The 17152-nt window shown below is 44.4% G+C and overlaps 1 protein-coding gene across 1 annotated transcript in view; it reads left to right on the forward strand.

Moving 5' to 3' along the window:
* alpk3a (alpha-kinase 3a) overlaps positions 1-17152 on the forward strand; it is a 78568-nt gene that overhangs the window by 18152 nt on the left and 43264 nt on the right. Inside the window, 1 exon segment of the mRNA XM_068015192.1 lies at positions 7742-7859. Coding sequence (XP_067871293.1) covers positions 7742-7859 — 118 coding nt within the window.

The following is a 17152-nucleotide window of genomic DNA, read 5'->3' on the forward strand; positions in this document are numbered from 1 at the left end:
ATATAATCCTCACTGTAAGGTATATGTGTATATATGTGGAGGCTGGGGCAGGGAACTCATTCGTGGATATTTCACAGCGGGGGATTCTATTGAAATTCTTGATGATGGCAAAGCTGATGAAAGGCTATTTCAACTCATACTTTCTGTCTTTCTTATTGTAGCCATTACTGAAAGATGTGATGAGCAACTGTACAAAGACCTGGGTCATTAGTTAGTTAGAAAAAGTCCTTTCGTAACTGTGATCTGGGCTCCCATCCAATCCTGGGCTAATGAGAATGGAAGTTTCCTCCCTCTATTACTGTGTGGGTCCTCAGTTTGGGCATGCTTAATCCAGTCCTGTAATGAGGCACAAAGAGCTCCAATTGTAAGTCTCAATGGACAGGTCTTAAGAAACATAGATGTGGGATTGGTGCAGTCCTGTAGTAAGGGGCTTAAGGCAGCTGGAGCGGGGGGAGGGGTAAATGTAGGTAGGAGGTGCTGCTAATCAGCTGACAATGCTTGGTACAGACCTGGGATGGCTGATCAAAAGCTGACCCCCTAAGTGGAATATTATTCCATATCCCAGCACAGAATGTCCTCACAGAAAAAGTTGTAAAATGTATCAGTTGCCTGAAGAAATTTGAAGCAGATCAGATCATGTGAGATATATTCAATTACAGACTATCCCATTGGGCAGCTGACCTGCTTCCAGTTGTAACTACTACCTTGCCTTCAGTTTTACGGAGACAGAAGCCCGAATTTTACCTCGGGCGAGCGGCAAGTGCGGGGTTGGTGGGGCAAGAGTCAACATCTCTAATGTGAGCTCACTGCCATTTTAACTCCCAGGCCTCATTTTAAATACACTAGATCCAACTCCTGCTCAAACCCGGTGTCGGTGACATCATGGTAGTGGGTGGGGTGGGGGCGAGAGTAGTAGGAGGTTGCAGCCTGTTTTGTGTTTTTGTCAGGTCTGCTGGTTGTTGGTAGTTAAAATCAGGGCTTTTAGATCCAGAAAATGTTTCTGAATCCTGACCTTTAATGTATTCACGTACAGTGCATTCTCTGTGAAATACTCCGATTGAAATTTGGCTGTTTCTATTCAGGAGATGGAAGTCCATTCCAATTAGAAATTTGGGATAAAGTAAATCAATTAATTTCCTAATCAACCATACTACAAAGCTACTGTCACAGTTTATTTCCAGGTTAGTGCAGAATACACAGGCCAGGATCTACCAATCCGCTCATCTCATATGAGGCTCACTGAAGATAACTAAGAAAGAACTTACATTTATATAGCGCCTTATGCTACCCTAAGGCACGCCAAAGCGCTCGGTAGCCAGTGAACACTTTTAGCCATGTCGTCACTACAACAGTGTAAGGAAACGGCAGCCAATTTGCGCACAGCAAGATTCCACCAGCAGTAGTGATAAATGACTGGATTATCTTTTTTTAGTGATGTTGCCCTGAGACAAATGTTGGACAAAGACGAAGAATTTGCGTTTTCTATAGCGCCTTTTACAACCTCAAGATGTAACAAAGGGCCTCACAGCCAATGAAGTACTTTTGAAGGATAGTCGCTGCAGGTTGTGTCGTTGGAATGTTGGCCAGGGCACTTGGGAGAACTCCCCCGCACGTCTTAGAACTAGGAACATAGAATCTTTTACATCCGCCTGAGAGGGCAGGCAGGGACCTCAGTTTAATGCTGAAAGACAACACCTCTGACAGTGCTGCCTGGATTATGTGCTCCACTCTCTGTTGTGAACTCACCTGCCAACTTAGAGGCAACAGTGGTACCACTGAGCCAAAGCTGACACCAATGTATGGGTTGTTAATGCAATGTGTTCAATCAGTGATGAATCTCAGTATGTTAATCTTGCAAAGCGTGACGGGATCTCTTAAGGAGACAATGGACAACGTGACCATTTATATTCCAGTAATTTAAAAATGATCTGCTGTATGGTTTGTTTCTGGAATGACAGTGTCCCAAGCATTATTCTGGGGTTGGATGTATTTTTAATGGAGAATATGACCTGCAATGGAATGGACGCAGAAGTGGACTGTGGTTGTTAATCACAGAAGTTTGAGAGCAATAATTGAGACTGAAAAATTAGTAAGAGCACAAATGCAGCTCTGATAAACATCAGGACATGTTTTTATGACTCTGTGATGTCTCCAATCTCAGTTTACAGTTTGCACAATGGCAAAAACGGGTATTACACATCAATTCAATTTTATTTTCGTAACACACCATATGACTTGCATGCACGGGGAAGAAACAGGCAGAGACATGTGAGCTAAGATGTAAGCTAATACAAGTTGTTGTGAGGTGACATGAATGTTCCCCATGCTGAAGGCTTCTGGTGCTGGTCTCTTGTTGCAGCCCTCAGCCTTCTGTCAGGGGCCCCCAGTTACAGAACCTCTCAGCAATGTGCATGTCAATGAAAAGAGCTCGTCAGTGCAATAAATCAGACCCTGTTAAGTGACTTGTAATACGCAGGAGGAAAATTCACTCCTATCTGGGCATTGTGCAATTCTTCTTTGTCACCGTGTCATACAATCACACGGCACTGAAAAAGCCATTCGGCCCTTAGTACCTATGTCAGCTCTTTGGAAGAACTATCCCATTAAACCCACTCTCCTGCTCTTTCCCTATAACCCTATACAGGTGGGCGGCACTCAGAGCAATTTTCATGTCACTGCTGCCTGGTTTTGTCTAAAACTGGGGAGTGTGTGAAGAGCACATCCAATCCACTGATTAACGCTTAAGATTACCCCCAAGCCCAAGGGTTTAAATCTGGCAGTCCACTCACATTCTAGTTCTATATGGAGTTGAGTTTTCTGTTCCCAGAGCTAATGGATTACCTATGCAGAGACGTACAGGGGTGAAGGAGCGCTCATCATCTTGGAGTCCAGGAAGGCTCCCCTGCTCAGGCCCACCTCATCTTGTTGCATTTTCCTGTGTTTGCTTTGCCCAGACAACTCAGTAGCTGCTGGCATAAGAGCAGGGTAAATCAGCCCTTCAATGCCATGGTGTCACTATAGACCAAGTGCATTTGTGCCTGCTGTTTTGTGGCTGATGTCTGACTCAGTATTAAAAGCAAAAAATGCTGGAAAACACTCAGCAGGTGCACAGCATCTGCAGAGAGAGAAATAGGGTTAACATATTAGCCTAAAGCCAATGGCATTTCATCAGAATTGGTATTACCTGCGGTACATCTTACAGTTAAATATATCTGGCGTCAATATATATCCATTATAAAATAAAAATGTGACTGTTACAGTGTTACGTTCAGTTTCAGCAGCATTTCAAGATGCCAAAGGACTTGGGACCAGAGCCTATTTTGAACTCTTGCTGTGGGAACTGCAATATAAGCAGTCCATTTGGAAAGAGAAGCTTTTTATGTTGGCTGATGCAGCATAAATGAGATGCGTGGAGTCCAGAATGTTGAAGATCTCAAACAGGTTTATTACAGCTAAACTAATATATATAGCGCAGAGCTAACTATTTACAGGACCTGCCTTTTGGTGTTACAATTACAGAGTGAGACTAGAAAGTACTAGACTGCGTCCTGGTACTTAGCTTACTAAGATCTTAAAGGGACATCACTCTTAAAGACAATCACACAACATCCCCTTTCTTTCCAAAAATAAGTCCCGTATGCTAAAAGTGAATATACATAAAATTAGATAACATCAAAATTATTTACACATGGATAGAGATTGTGAAGTTTACAGATACAGAGGCTCAAAATTGTCTCGGTGGTTTGACAACTCTAGCTCAGGGACTTTGTGTCTCATTTGTTGCTGTTCTTTCAGAAGTTTCTCCCGCTCTGCATTCAGTTTTTGTTGCTCTCTTCAGTCTGATAACATATTCTGTTGCTTTTATCAAGATGACTGCTTTTGGGGCCTTATCATTCTTGGAAGGTTCCGGCATCTCATCTCGAAGAGCCAGCAGACAGTGCTTCAACTCATTCCTCTTCTGCCTCTTCAGGACATTGTGTGTCCTTTGCCTCGCCTCGCCTCGCCCTCTGTGTCTGAAGGCTTGGGGCTCAAGGTCGAGGACTTGTTGGGGGAAGAGTACTTGGTCTCATGAAGATACCTGTCTGTTCTGGCTCGTTGTGGTGCTGGCAGTTTTCTAGAGAGCAGAAGCGAAGTCGTGGCATATTTGTGCTGTTGCTAGGTTTCCAGACTGCACGTTTGATGCTGGTTGGAGTCTGCGAGCGGGTTCGGGTCCTTGAAGATTTCCCCATGGCAATACTCTTGTGGATAGTTATGATGTTGAGGTCCTTACACACTGGTAGTCCTGCCACTGCTGGTCCGCTCATGTCTACCAGTTGAACGTTTGTGCTTTCTGTGCTGACTCAGTGTGAGTAATCTTGGTCTCTTCTGCTGTAATGGGTACCTGGTGACCCGTGGATAATGAATGTTTTTTTTGGTCAGATACTTAGGAAAACCCTTCATTCATGCTTAAGAGTGGAGTGTGTGCTATGGAGAGAGAGTGCGCATTCCAAATCAAGCAAACATAAACTCTACCTGTGTGGATTTCTTCATGTGGAGTTGCACTTTACACTCTCACCCTGTAGGAATGTGCCCCACTAACCAAAGACCCAGAGAGAATAGGTACAGATTGGTTGGGGTCCTGCAGGTGTGTGCAGCAAGAACGCATATGATAGTGTTATGACCAAGGCGGGAGGAGTGCACTGTTAATTCAGTCCCACTTCTCCACAGGTCACAACATATTTTTAAAATTTTCCCACTTTCTGAAACATTCAGATTTTCCCCAGAATAGATCACACTGGCCAGGTTTCTTTACTGAACAACAAAATTAACAGTTTATTATAAAACAAGTCTTAACTGGTAATGAAGTAAAACAATATCACACAGATCAAATTTTTAAAAACTCCAACATTAAATTATAAAATACCCCTTTCTACATTAACCAAATTTTAAAGTCCCTTTTTTACCTTAGTCCCTTCACATTCACACACACATATATACACGGGTTAGCCGTAAAAAAACCCCAGGATTTTTGGATCAGAACTCTATTACAGACAAAAAAAAACTCCCAGGCAGATCACTTGCCCACTCCTGAAGAAAATAGCAGATGAGACATGCTGCTCCAAACTGGCACACAGTCTAACCTCCAAGCACACGCAGGCAAGTCACTAGAATCTTCCAGAACAGTTCCCTTCAGGTGGCGTTGAAAATTATTTTTGCAGGCTCTCTTGAAATACAGGAAACAAGATGAATCGACACAGTGGACTTCACAGAATATTTTAGTGAATTGCGGGAAGGCGAGCTGGGTTGTAGTCTTCTGTTCTTTCTTGGAATTCTGTCCTTCTTCTGCAGCAGACTTGACTTTTATCTGCTTCCAGAAGGTAAAACCACAGGCACACTGACTGACAACCAGAAAGTTTGTCAGTTTTTCTGCCCATCCCAGGTGCACTGCTACCACTGGGCTTGTCCAATCAAAGGAGCGCTTGTCACTTTTCTGCCCCTGTTACTAGGGTTTCCATTCCATCTCCAACCCGAGTCGTGTGACAGCCAGCAACACTGTTGCCAATCTGACTCCCTCAGTGCCCTCTTGATGACTTCCTTTAAAAAAAATACCTGGTCCAACCTTTATTCATTAATCATAAATTCCTTCAAAAAATATTTTTTAACAAAAAAAGAATCACTTTCATAAAAATAGTCCATTGAGAGATGGTTCGACCAGTTGCAGGTGTAGAGCTCCAGCAGCAACTGCTTGCCTCTTTGCGACCCAGTCATCTTAAACAGGGATGTAGCAGTTGTCACACCTAGTATTCAGGCCGTGCTTCCCAGCAGTGCCTCAGAGACACCTGCCATCAACGTGGTGGCAGATCCCACTCAGGGTAACTTGCAATCTGCCCGATACCTCAAGGTCTAGATGTCCCTGTTCAGTGATGTTACAAACTGGCCTCCAGGTTGAGATGGCAATGGTTTTAGCAAAGAGACATGCCCATCATGAGAGTTTGCTGCCGGAGCACTCAGGTTGATATAACAGCGAATCACAGGAATTGTCATCACATTTTATATGTTATAAACTGACTGTGTAACTCAGGAGAGGGGGAACATGGACTACTTGAGGCATTTGAAACAACCATAAGGTTCTGAAGGAGGCATTGTTAAATATAGATCTATAATATCTTGTTGATCTGCATTATTAAGAGGTCTCCTTTAATATTTATCCCCAGTAACTGGGTCCAACTAATCATCAGCAAAACTGACTAACCTTTGGTCGCTATCAATAAGTGTCAAACATGTCTAAGTGTGCAGCAGTCTTCCCTCTCAGTCAGAATGCCCATTGCAAAGACTCAAATGCATAAAGCAGTCTGACAATCCAGTGCAGTACTGAGGGAGTGCTGCACTATCAGAGTTTCCGTCTTTTGATGAAGCATTAAACCAGGGCCTCGTCTGCCCTGTCAGGTGGATGTAAAAGATCCCATGGCACCATTTCAAAGAGCATCTGAGTTCTCCCAGAATCCTGGTCAATACTTAGCCCTCAACCAAACCTTCAAAAAAACAGATTATTTGGTTGTTATCCTAAGGCTGTTTGTGGGATCTTGCTGTGCACAATTAGGATGCTGCATTTTCAACAACAATGGGTACACTTCAAAAGTACTTCTTTGGCTGTGAAAAACTCTAATGAAATGCAACTCATTCTTTCTAATACAGGCAGATACAATGGATAAAAAAGCTTTGGTCCGGAATATTTTTGTGCGTGTTTGTTTTCTTTACTATGTTGTTAGCAAGGTTTGGACATCATGGACCGGATTTTCAAACACCGCTGAGAGGTGGAACAGCTGCAAGTGTCCCTGGATTGTTGGCACTTGGTCCTGTGGTCTCCGGAATGCGATGCTATTGTCAAAGTGCCGCTGGCAGGGAGGGAATGGGTCGGTGTCACGCCTCCAATTAATTGCCTGTTGAGCTCATTAAAGAGCTCATTAATAGGCTTGTCAGTATCAATAAGCAGTTTTTAAAGGCTGGGAACAGGGAAGACACCATGGGGAGCGGGGGGGGGGGGTGTGAAATGACATCAACAGTGCGGAGGGCCATTGGGGGCCATGGGAAGGGCTGATTAAATTAAATTAAATAGGCAGAAAATAAAGTTTAGTTACTTCAGATGAGTGGCTATTGCTGCAGCTGGACGTGTTTAATGTCACAGTGGAGAGTGGCAGGAAAGCGGAGAGGGAAATGAGCCTGCTGGCATCACTGGGGCAGCTGGGGGTTAGCAGGGGAAGGCCTGCTGAACGCACAACTCCCAGCTGAGGGAGGTTGGATGGGAAGAGGCCACGCTGACATTGGACAGAGCAGCCAGGTTGCGCTGCAGCAGCTGCAACTTCCTGGCCAGCAGGAGGCCAGAGGAGCACAGCGGCGGGGAGTTGGGGGTATGTGTGTGGGGAGTGTGGGTCTGCAAGAGGATGTGTTCCCTTGCCCTCACAGGCCCCTCCGAGATCCCCAGTGACTCATTTGTATCAGCAACGGCAAGCCCAAAGATGGCTGCCACTTGCCTTCAAAACCTGCTTTCAATTCCCCATCCCCTCGTCCATAACGCTTCTGCCACCTCTAATTGGGCACCAGACTCGCTCCCATGCCAATTACCTGCCATTCAAAAATAGTGCCTGTGGGGTCGGGACTTGGAAATGCTCCGGTTGCCAGGGTCCCGATCCGAAAACGAAAATCCAGTATGCCTGTGAATGTTTATATGACAGTGTCTGACTTGGATGTATTCCATTGCTAGGTCACCCAGCGCCAGAGATCACATGGTACAAAGATGACAAGGAGATGGACCGATACTGTGGCCTTCCCAAATATCAAATATTCCGCTATGGAAAGAAGCACTCACTTCACCTGTACAAGTAAGTGGGGGAGGCGACATTCCCTAAAATGAAAAAGGAGACGAGGAGATTACATAGAATTACATAGAATGTACAGTGTAGAAACAGACCATTCAGCCCAACTGCTCCACACTGGTCTTTATGTTCCACACGAGCCTTTTCCCACCTTCATCTAACCCTATCAGCATACCTTTCTATTCTTTCCTCCCTCATGTACTTATCTAGCTTCCCTTTGAATGCATCTAAGCTATTCACCTTGTGGTCGTACCACATTCTTTATCTGGGGAAAGAAGTTTCTCCTGATTTCTGAAGTGGGTCTGTTAGTGACTATCTTGTATTTATGGCCTACGGATCTTTGCTGTGCTGTGTTTTCTCCACTGGAGCAGGGTGCAGCACTGTGGGACCATGCCCCTCTCTCCTGCCATCTCTGATGCTATTTTAGTCGGTCAGCGGGTAGAGGAGTAGGTGGCATCTTGCTTGTTCTTTTCCCTCTGTAATGATGGACCAGATTTCCTCTAAGTGCATTGTTGTCACTCCAATATTTGTTAACTTTGAAATCAAAACAAGAAATGCTGGAACCACTCAGCAGGTCTGGCAGCATCTGTGAAAAGGGAAGCAGAGTTAACGTTTCGGGTCAGTGACCCTTCATCGGAACTTTGTATGGGGGCTGCGTATTAATGTGCAGGTGTGCTGCCCAAGAGGATACTCAGGTCTACTTATTAGATTGTTTTTAGAGATTATACAGCCACCTATGGAAGAAAGAGTAGCAAGACGGTTACTGTTTTAGCCCTACCCATTTATTGCAATGTATCTATATTGTGTTCTGTCTCTTGTGTCTCTACCAAGCACCATCACACAGTCCCAGGTTAGATGCAGCATTGATTAGACAGAGTGAAACTCCGCGTTATGAAGCAATCTAAGTGAAATAGGGTGAAGGGGTCTTGCAAAGTTGAACTCCTGCTTCTCTGCTGCATCAAGCCTTCCACAGTGAGGTTAATTGACGGTTAAAACTCCTCCAGTACACCAGCACATATTCCTGAATCACGTGCAGTGGATGATCAGACCAGTGCAAAGCTCCCTCAGCATCACTGTGATACTGCCCCAGATTTCCCTGCGCTTACTTTTTTTTTAACTTTTCACTGGTACAAACTTTGATTTGCTTTGAAGAAAGTACAGCCAAGATGGCAATGAATTCCACTCCATGGCAGTCTTCCATTTTCTTTAATCAGTGTTCAATCAGAGTAGGCTCACAAGCGGAGTGAGTGGTATAGGTGTGATTTCAGTGGGAAAATAGCGGCATTAAGAAAAGCCTTTTTTAAAATTTTGTGTCAGGTGTACTTAAGTTCTGAGTCTGCTGCGGTCCGAAAACGGCTGATATACAACATATACTGTATATATTGGAGAAGGCTGAGGAGATTGAATAGAGATGTTTAAAATCGTGAGGAGTTTAGATAGGGTAAATAAAGAGAAACAGTTTTCAATGGCTGAAGGCTTGATAACCAGAGGGCACAGATTTTAGGTGATTAGCAAAAGAACCAGAGACATTGTGAGAAAAAACCTCTTTACTCAGCGAGAAGTCGGGATTTGCAATGCTCTGTCTGATAGGGTGGGCAATTTAAATTCAATTGTAGCTTTCAAAGGAAATTGGATAAATGCTCAAAGGAGAAAAAATTGCAGTGACTTGGGGAAAGAGTGGTAGGGGAGTGGGATTGCTTTTCAACAGACCAGCGCATACGTGATGGGTCAAATGGCCTCTTGCGCTGTACTGTGATACTAGGATTGTCCAATTTCTTGACAACCAATTGTAAAGGATCTCTCTATATACCTGAAATAATGATGTCCCCATAACTAATGATGCTAGCGTCAGACCCGGTGACAGAGAAACGCAGTTAGTTGGTGTAAATATTGTGAAAATAGATTACTGCCCAAAAATCAAACATTGGGATTTAGATGATGCTTATATTCATTTAAGCTTTGTTGCCATGGATTGTGATCTGGGTTACATTATAGCCTGTAACGTACTCCCAGGTATCCATTATTGTAAGTAGAATCATAAAATCACAGAATCGTAGAAAGGTTACAGCACAGAACAAGGCTATTCGGCCCGCCGTGTTCGTGCTAACCCTCTACAAGAGCAACTCGGTTAATCCCCCTTCCCCACCCATTCTCTGTAGCCCTACAAATTGTTTCTCATCAGGTAATTATCTAATCTCCATTTGAAAGCCCTGACTGAATCTGCCTCCACCACACTCTCAGGCAGTGCATTCCAGATCCTAACCACTCACTGCATAAAAAAGGTTTTTCCTCATAGTTCTTTTGACAACCTCCTTAAATCGGTGTGCTCTGCTTTTTGACCCTTCTGCCAATGGGAACAGTTGTTCTCTATCTACTCTGTCCAGACACCCCATGATTTTGAACACCGATCAAATCTCCTCTCAAACTTCTCTAAGGAGAACACAATCCCAGCTTCTCCAATCTGTCCACGTAACTGAACTGGAATCATTCTCATAACACAGTGATTATTGACAACGCAGCTGGCAGCTGATGTCATCCGACTGTGCCAATATGCGCACATGCGCAAATTGGTTCCTACCTTTTGCGCATGCGCTGCGTTCTGCAGGACTGGTTGGTGCATGCGCAGAAGACGTCATCGTAACGCGGGCAGATGGTGGGTGATCCGGGCCGGAGAGATCCGGGGTTGGGGGAGTGGGGAGAGCGCTGTCGAAGACGTTGCTGGTGGCAGGTGCACTCTCCTTCTTCTGCCTCCCCCTCCCCCTGCTATGTGTTTAGGTTGCCATCTTGTGATTATTTGAGCAGCGCCATCTTTAATCCTGGCAGCTGCTTGATGTCGCAGATTGCGACATTTTACTGGCACAGGCTGCATTTGCACATGTGCCATTGCAGTGCCACCTAGTGGTTGCGTTGTCAGCAAATGCAGCCTTCTCATAAATCTCTCTGAAGCCTTCACATCCTTCCTAAAGTGCGGTGCCCAGAATTGGACACAATACTCCAGTTGAGGCTGAACCAGTGTTTTATAAAGGTTCATCGTAACTTCCTTGCTTTTGTACTCTGTGCCTCTATTTTTAAAACCCAGGATCTCATTTGCCTTTTTAACCACTTTCTCAACCTTCCCTGCCACTGATTTGTGCTCATATACCCTCAACTTCTGCACTGCTTTTAGAATTAGAGTTATTGAGAGATACAGCACTGAAACAGGCCCTTTGGCCCACCGAGTCTGAGCCGACCATCAACCACCCATTTATACTAATCCTACATTAATCCCATATTCCCTACCACATTCCCACCATTCTCCTACCACCTACCTACACTAGGGGCAATTTACCTACCAATCTGCAGTAGGATGGGAATAGAGGGATACGGACCCCGGAAGTGAGAAGGTTTTCGTTTAGGCAGGCATCAAGATCGGTGCAGGCTTGGAGGGCCGAATGGCCTGTTCCTGTGCTGTACTGTTCTTTGTTCTTTGTTCTTGTTCTTTGGCTGTGGGAGGAAACTGGAGCACCCGGCAGAAACAGGGAGAACTTGTAAACTCCGCACAGGCGGTATCCAGAACCGAACCCAGGTCACTAGAGCTGTGAGGCTGCGGAGCTAACCACTGCGCCACTGTTCCGCCCCAAATTGTGCCCTTTATTTTATATTGGTTCTCCTCATTCTTCCAAGATCTATCCATTCCACCAGCCTGTTTAAGTCCTCTTGGAAGTCTATTACGATCCTCCTCATAGTTCACAGTACTTCCAAGTTTTGTGTCATCTGCAAATTTTGAAATTGTGCCCTGCACACCCAAGTCTAGGTAATTAATGTACATCATGAAAAGCAGTGGTCCTAATACCGAACCCTGGGGGAACCCCATTGTATACCTTACTCCAGTCCAAAAAAAAAACCTTTCATCAATACTCAATTCCTGTCACTCAGCCAACTTCATATACTGGCATGGATTGAGAATTAGTTAATGGACAGAAAACAGAGTAGGAATAAATGAGTAATTCTCAGGAAGGCAGTCTGTGACTAGTGGGCTGCTGCAAGGAACAGTGCTTGGGCCACAGCTATTCACAATCGATATCAATGATTTGGATGTGGGGACCAAATTTAATAGTTCCAAGTTGATGACACAAAACTAGGTGGGAACGTGTGTTGTGAGGAGGATGCAAAGAGGCTTCAAGGGGATTTAGACAGGCTAAGTGAGTGGGCAAGAACATGGCAGATGGAATCTAATGTGGAAAAATGTGAAGTTATCCACTTTGGTAGGAGAAACAGAAATGCAGAGTATTTCTTAAATAGTGAGAGATTGGGAAGTGGGAAGGGACCTGGGTGTCCTTGTTCATAAGTCACTGAAAGCTAACATGCAGGTACAGCAAGCAATTAAGAAGGAAAATGGTATGTTGGCCTTTATTGCAAGGGGATTTGAATACAGGAGTAAAGAAGTCTTTCTGCAATTGTATAGAGCCTTGGTGAGACTGCACCTGGAGTATTGTGTACAATGTTGGTCTATTTACATTGGAACATAGGAGCAGGAGTAGGCCATTCAGCCCATTGAGCCTGTCCCACCATTCAATACGATCATGGCTGGATCATTCACTTCAGTGCCATTTTCCCACACTATCCCCATATCCCTTTATATCATTGGTTTACGTAAGGAAGAATGTACTTGCCATACAGGGAGTGCAGCAAAGTTCACCAGATTGATCTCTCGGATGGCGGGATTGTCCTATGATGAAAGATTGAGGAGCCTGGGCCTATATTCTCTAGAGTTCAGAAGAATGAGAGGTGATCTCATTGAGGCATACAAAATTCTTACAGGGCTCGACTGGGTAGATGCAGGAAGGATGTTTCCCCTGGCTGGTGAGTCTAGAACCAGGGGACACAGTCTCAGGATAACGGGTAGACCATTTAGGACTGAGATGAGGAGGAACTTCTTCACTCAGAGAGTGGTGAACCTTTGGAATTCTCTACCCAAAGGGTTGTGGATGCTCCATCATTGAATACATTTAAGGCTGGGATAGATAGAATTTTGGTCTCTCAGGGAATCAAGGTGAGTGGACAGGAAAGTGGAGTTGAATCCTAAGATCAGCCATGATCGTTTTGAATGGCAGAGCAGGCATGATGGGCTATATGGTCTACTCCTCCTATTTCTTGTGCCATTGTGCCTTTTGGAAATCCATGTACACCACCTCAACTGCATTGCCCTCATCAACCCTCTCTGTTACCTCAGCAAAAAATTCAGTCAAGTTAGTTTAACATGACTTGCCTTTAACAAATTGTGCTGGCTTTCCCTAATTAATCTGCACTTGTCCAAGTCACTGTTAATTTTGTCCTGAATTATTGTTCCTAAAAGCTTTCCCATCAGTTAAACTGACTGGCCTGCAGTTGCTGGGTTTATCCTTACACCCTTTTTTTTTTAACCAAGGGTGTAACATTTGCAATTCTCCAGTCCTTTGAAACTACCACCCCCCCTGAACATATCTAAGGAGGATTGGAAGATTATAGCCAATACTGCCACAATTTACACCCTAACTTCCCTCGACATCCTCGGATACATCTTATCCAGGCCTGATGACTTATCAACTTTAAGTACAGCCAGCCTTTCTAATATCTCCTCTTTATCAATTTTTAGCCCATCCAGTATTTCAACTACCTCTTTGACTATGACTTTGACACCATCTTGTTCCTTGGTAAAGATAGATGCAAAGTACTCATTTAATACCTCAGCCAGGCTCTCTGCCTCCATGCATGTATCTCCTTTTTTGGTCCTTTATTGGCCCCACATCCTCCTCTTACTGCCATTTTACTATTTATATGTTTATAGAAGACTTTTGGATTCCCTTTTATGTTAGTTGCCAGTCTCTTCTCATACTCTCGCTTTGCCTCTCTGATTTCCTTTTCCACTTCCTGTCTGAACTTCCTATATTCAGCCTGGCTCTCACTTGTTTTATCAACCTGACAACTATCATATGCCCCTTTTTCTGCATCTTCTGACTCTCTATCTCTTTCGCCATTCAGGGTACTCTTGCTTTGGTTGTCCTCCCTTTCCCCTTCGTAGGAATGTGCCTCAACAGTCCCTGAACCATCTCCTCTTTAAAGGCAGCCCATTGTTCCGTTACAATTTTGCTTGCCAGTCTTTGATTCCAATTTACCCGGGCCAAATCTGTTCTCACCCCACTGAAATTGGTCTTCCAATTTGGTATTTTTACTTTCGATTGTTCCTTCTTCTTTTCCGTGTCTAACCTAAACCTTATTTTGAAATTTTAGTTCCGATTCACGAGCCCAGATCATTTATCTAAGTGGTGAGCACCAGTGGTCTCAGCATCAATCATTATAGAACATTCTGAGTCATTGAATGTATTATTGAATGGCTTCGTTGGACAGATTTTTGATTGATAAGGGAGCCAACAGTTATGGGAGACAGGCAGGAAAGTGGAGTTAAGGTCACAATCAGATCAGCTATGGTCTTATTGAAAGGCAGAGCAGGCTTGAGGGCCGGAATGGCTTCCTACTGCTCCTATTTCTTATGTTCTTATAACACCACTTCACACCTTTTGACCTATTATCACTGTTCCCTAAAGTTCCCCTACTGACACTTGATCCACCTCATGTGCCAAAACTAGGTCGAGCAATACCTCCTCACACGTTGGGCCAGAAACATATTGATCAAGAACATTCTCCTGAAAACACTTCAGAAACTCTTCCTTCCTCTGCCCTTTACATTATTAATATCCCAGTCTATATTAGGATCATTGAAGTCCCATTAGAATAATAGATAATTGAGTGTGTATATATCATAGAGTAATTATAGAAAAGAGGCCATTCAGCTCAATTATATATGTATTTATTCTATATAATTACCATCCAAACCCCTCAATTATACAACAGCCTTTTAATTCTCTGAAGTATCCATTACTTACTCCATATGTAAACTACCTATTCACCTTGGTTAGCTTATAGCCATTTAATCACTCTCAGGTATCAATTATATATCAGTATGATCATTTTGAGGGCTTGGTTTGACTTGTATTTTAAAGTTGGAGTAATCAGAAGGTTGCAATCGAGCGGAAACTTTTCATTTTTAGTCTCCTTGTTTAATCAATTTTCAAGTAAGCCCACCCTCATTTTCACCTTGCTGCATGTCGAATTACATAAGAATTTACAGCACAGTAACTGGCCATTCAATCCACGAGGTCTATGTTAATACTCCATGCGAACCTCGTCTCACCTTACTTCATCTCAACCTATCAACATTTCCTTCTGTTCCATTCTCTCTCTTGCACTTGCCTAGCTTCCCCTTGAAGGCATTAAAGCCACTTTTATACTGCCCAATTTTACCGTCCAGGGAGAGCTACATCTGCACACTTATCCCTTCCTGTCGGGCTCTTCTCTCGTTATATGATGCGGAGACCCAGTTGTGAATGACATGAGGACCAGCTCCTTCTAAGTATTTTACTGAAACGCTCCTGTATACTGATGACAAGTTTCTAGACTCACATTTTCATTGGTGTATCATGCTATTGGTTACCTCAACATTGTGAAGTTCCTATTATTCTGCTGATAACAGAGAGAAACCGTCTTGGAATATAAACAGAGACCTTTTTAAAATAGTTTGTTTCAACTGATCCCCACCAGTAAATTCCTGGATTTTTCTGGGTTAGTAGATTGGTGGAAAAATGATTTTTGCCAATTTTTTTCTTTTCAAAAGCCAGAATTCACCTATTCCTCGCAGATTTTAAAATGCGTTTCCATCATACTGGTGATGTCAACATCTGCGTTAGATGATATCCACACACAATGGGGGGAGTTTTATGCTTTCCCCTGTGGTGGGTTTGGAGGCAGTGAGAGCATAAAATCGAGTGGGATGGTAGTGTGGGGGGTGGGGGGGTGGGGTGTGGGGGGGGGTGGAGGGGAGCCTGTGAACAGCCTTCCTGTCCCGCTGCCAATTGAGGCCCTTAACTGGGCAATTAATGCCCTGTCATCACACAGGAAGCACCACATGATAATCTGTGTGGGCTGCTTCCCTGCTCTAGGAAAGGGGTCCCTAGGAAAAAGGCACAGCGCCTGAACGAGGAACCCGGCAACGGGAAAGGGGGGTCCCACTGAGAGCCACACCCCTGCCCTTGATAACGACCCCTCCCACACCTCCCCTACCCCGCAACCCCCACCCCGCAAGACCCCTCCTGCCCTGACCTACCTGTGGTCTGGGTCCAGCGACACTCCGAGGCCTCAGATAGCTGCTCCACTGCAGCAGCCACCACCTCTGTGGTGGCGCTGCTCAGTGGAAGAGCTGCCGCTCTCTAATTGGCCGGCAGCTCTCTGAGGGCAGGACTTCTGGCGCCGGGGTCCTTGATCCCATGGAAGGCCCGCTGCTGTCCACTTTAATGCCTTCCACAGAAGAGGCGACATAGCGCTCTTGGCGTCGCTTTTTCCGCACATCAAGACTCCCGTCGACAGCATCAAATCCTGGCTAATGTGTACGATGATGTCACTCGTATAATGCGCGTGCATCCTGGGACTGCTTAGATATGTTCACTTGTTGAAGATAGTGATCAACTGATTGACGAGCTTCTCTCTTAATGCTTATAAAGAACCTGCATTTATATAGGGGCTTTCAGAACCTAAAGAGTTTCAGCGGTAATGAATTACGATTGAAGTGTAGTTGCTGTTGTAATGTAGGAAATGCAGCGGACAATTTGCACCCAGTAAGGTCCCACAAACAGCAATGAGACAACAGTAGTTAGTCTGCTATTTAGGGGCTGGTTGAGAGATAAATATTGGCCATAACACTGCGCAAACTCCCTTGCCCTCCTTCGAAATACTGCCATGAAATCTTTTATGTTCATCTGACAGAGCAGATGGGATTTTGGTTTAACATCGCTTCCAAAAGACAGCACCTCTGACAGTGCAGCATTGCCTCAGTAGTGCACTGGAGTGTCAGCCGAGATTAGATGCTTAGGTTCCTGGAGTGGGACTTGGGAACCCACAACCTTCTGACCTAGACACAAGTGTGCTCCCCACTGAGCCACAGACAACACATTACGCTGGGGTAGAGCAGCTGAGAGCCGAAGCAAAGTGTGATCAGTGAAATGTTGCTCAGTGCAGGATGTGTATGGAATGACAGGAGATCTAAAGAGCAAGAATATTTAAGGAAGATGTTTATAAATAAATAACGAAGTGCTTCATTAGTCTCTGGTTGCTTCCTTTTGAGGTATAGTGATATTCTGATTTTCTGCTCATTTTTTGATGGGCAACATTTGAAAACACCCGCTGTTTTAAATGGAGAATTGTAATAGCACAGGGGAGGCTCTTCGGAC

Source organism: Heterodontus francisci, chromosome 35, assembly GCF_036365525.1.
Source record: "Heterodontus francisci isolate sHetFra1 chromosome 35, sHetFra1.hap1, whole genome shotgun sequence".
In the NCBI taxonomy this organism is placed as follows: Eukaryota; Metazoa; Chordata; class Chondrichthyes; order Heterodontiformes; family Heterodontidae; genus Heterodontus; species Heterodontus francisci.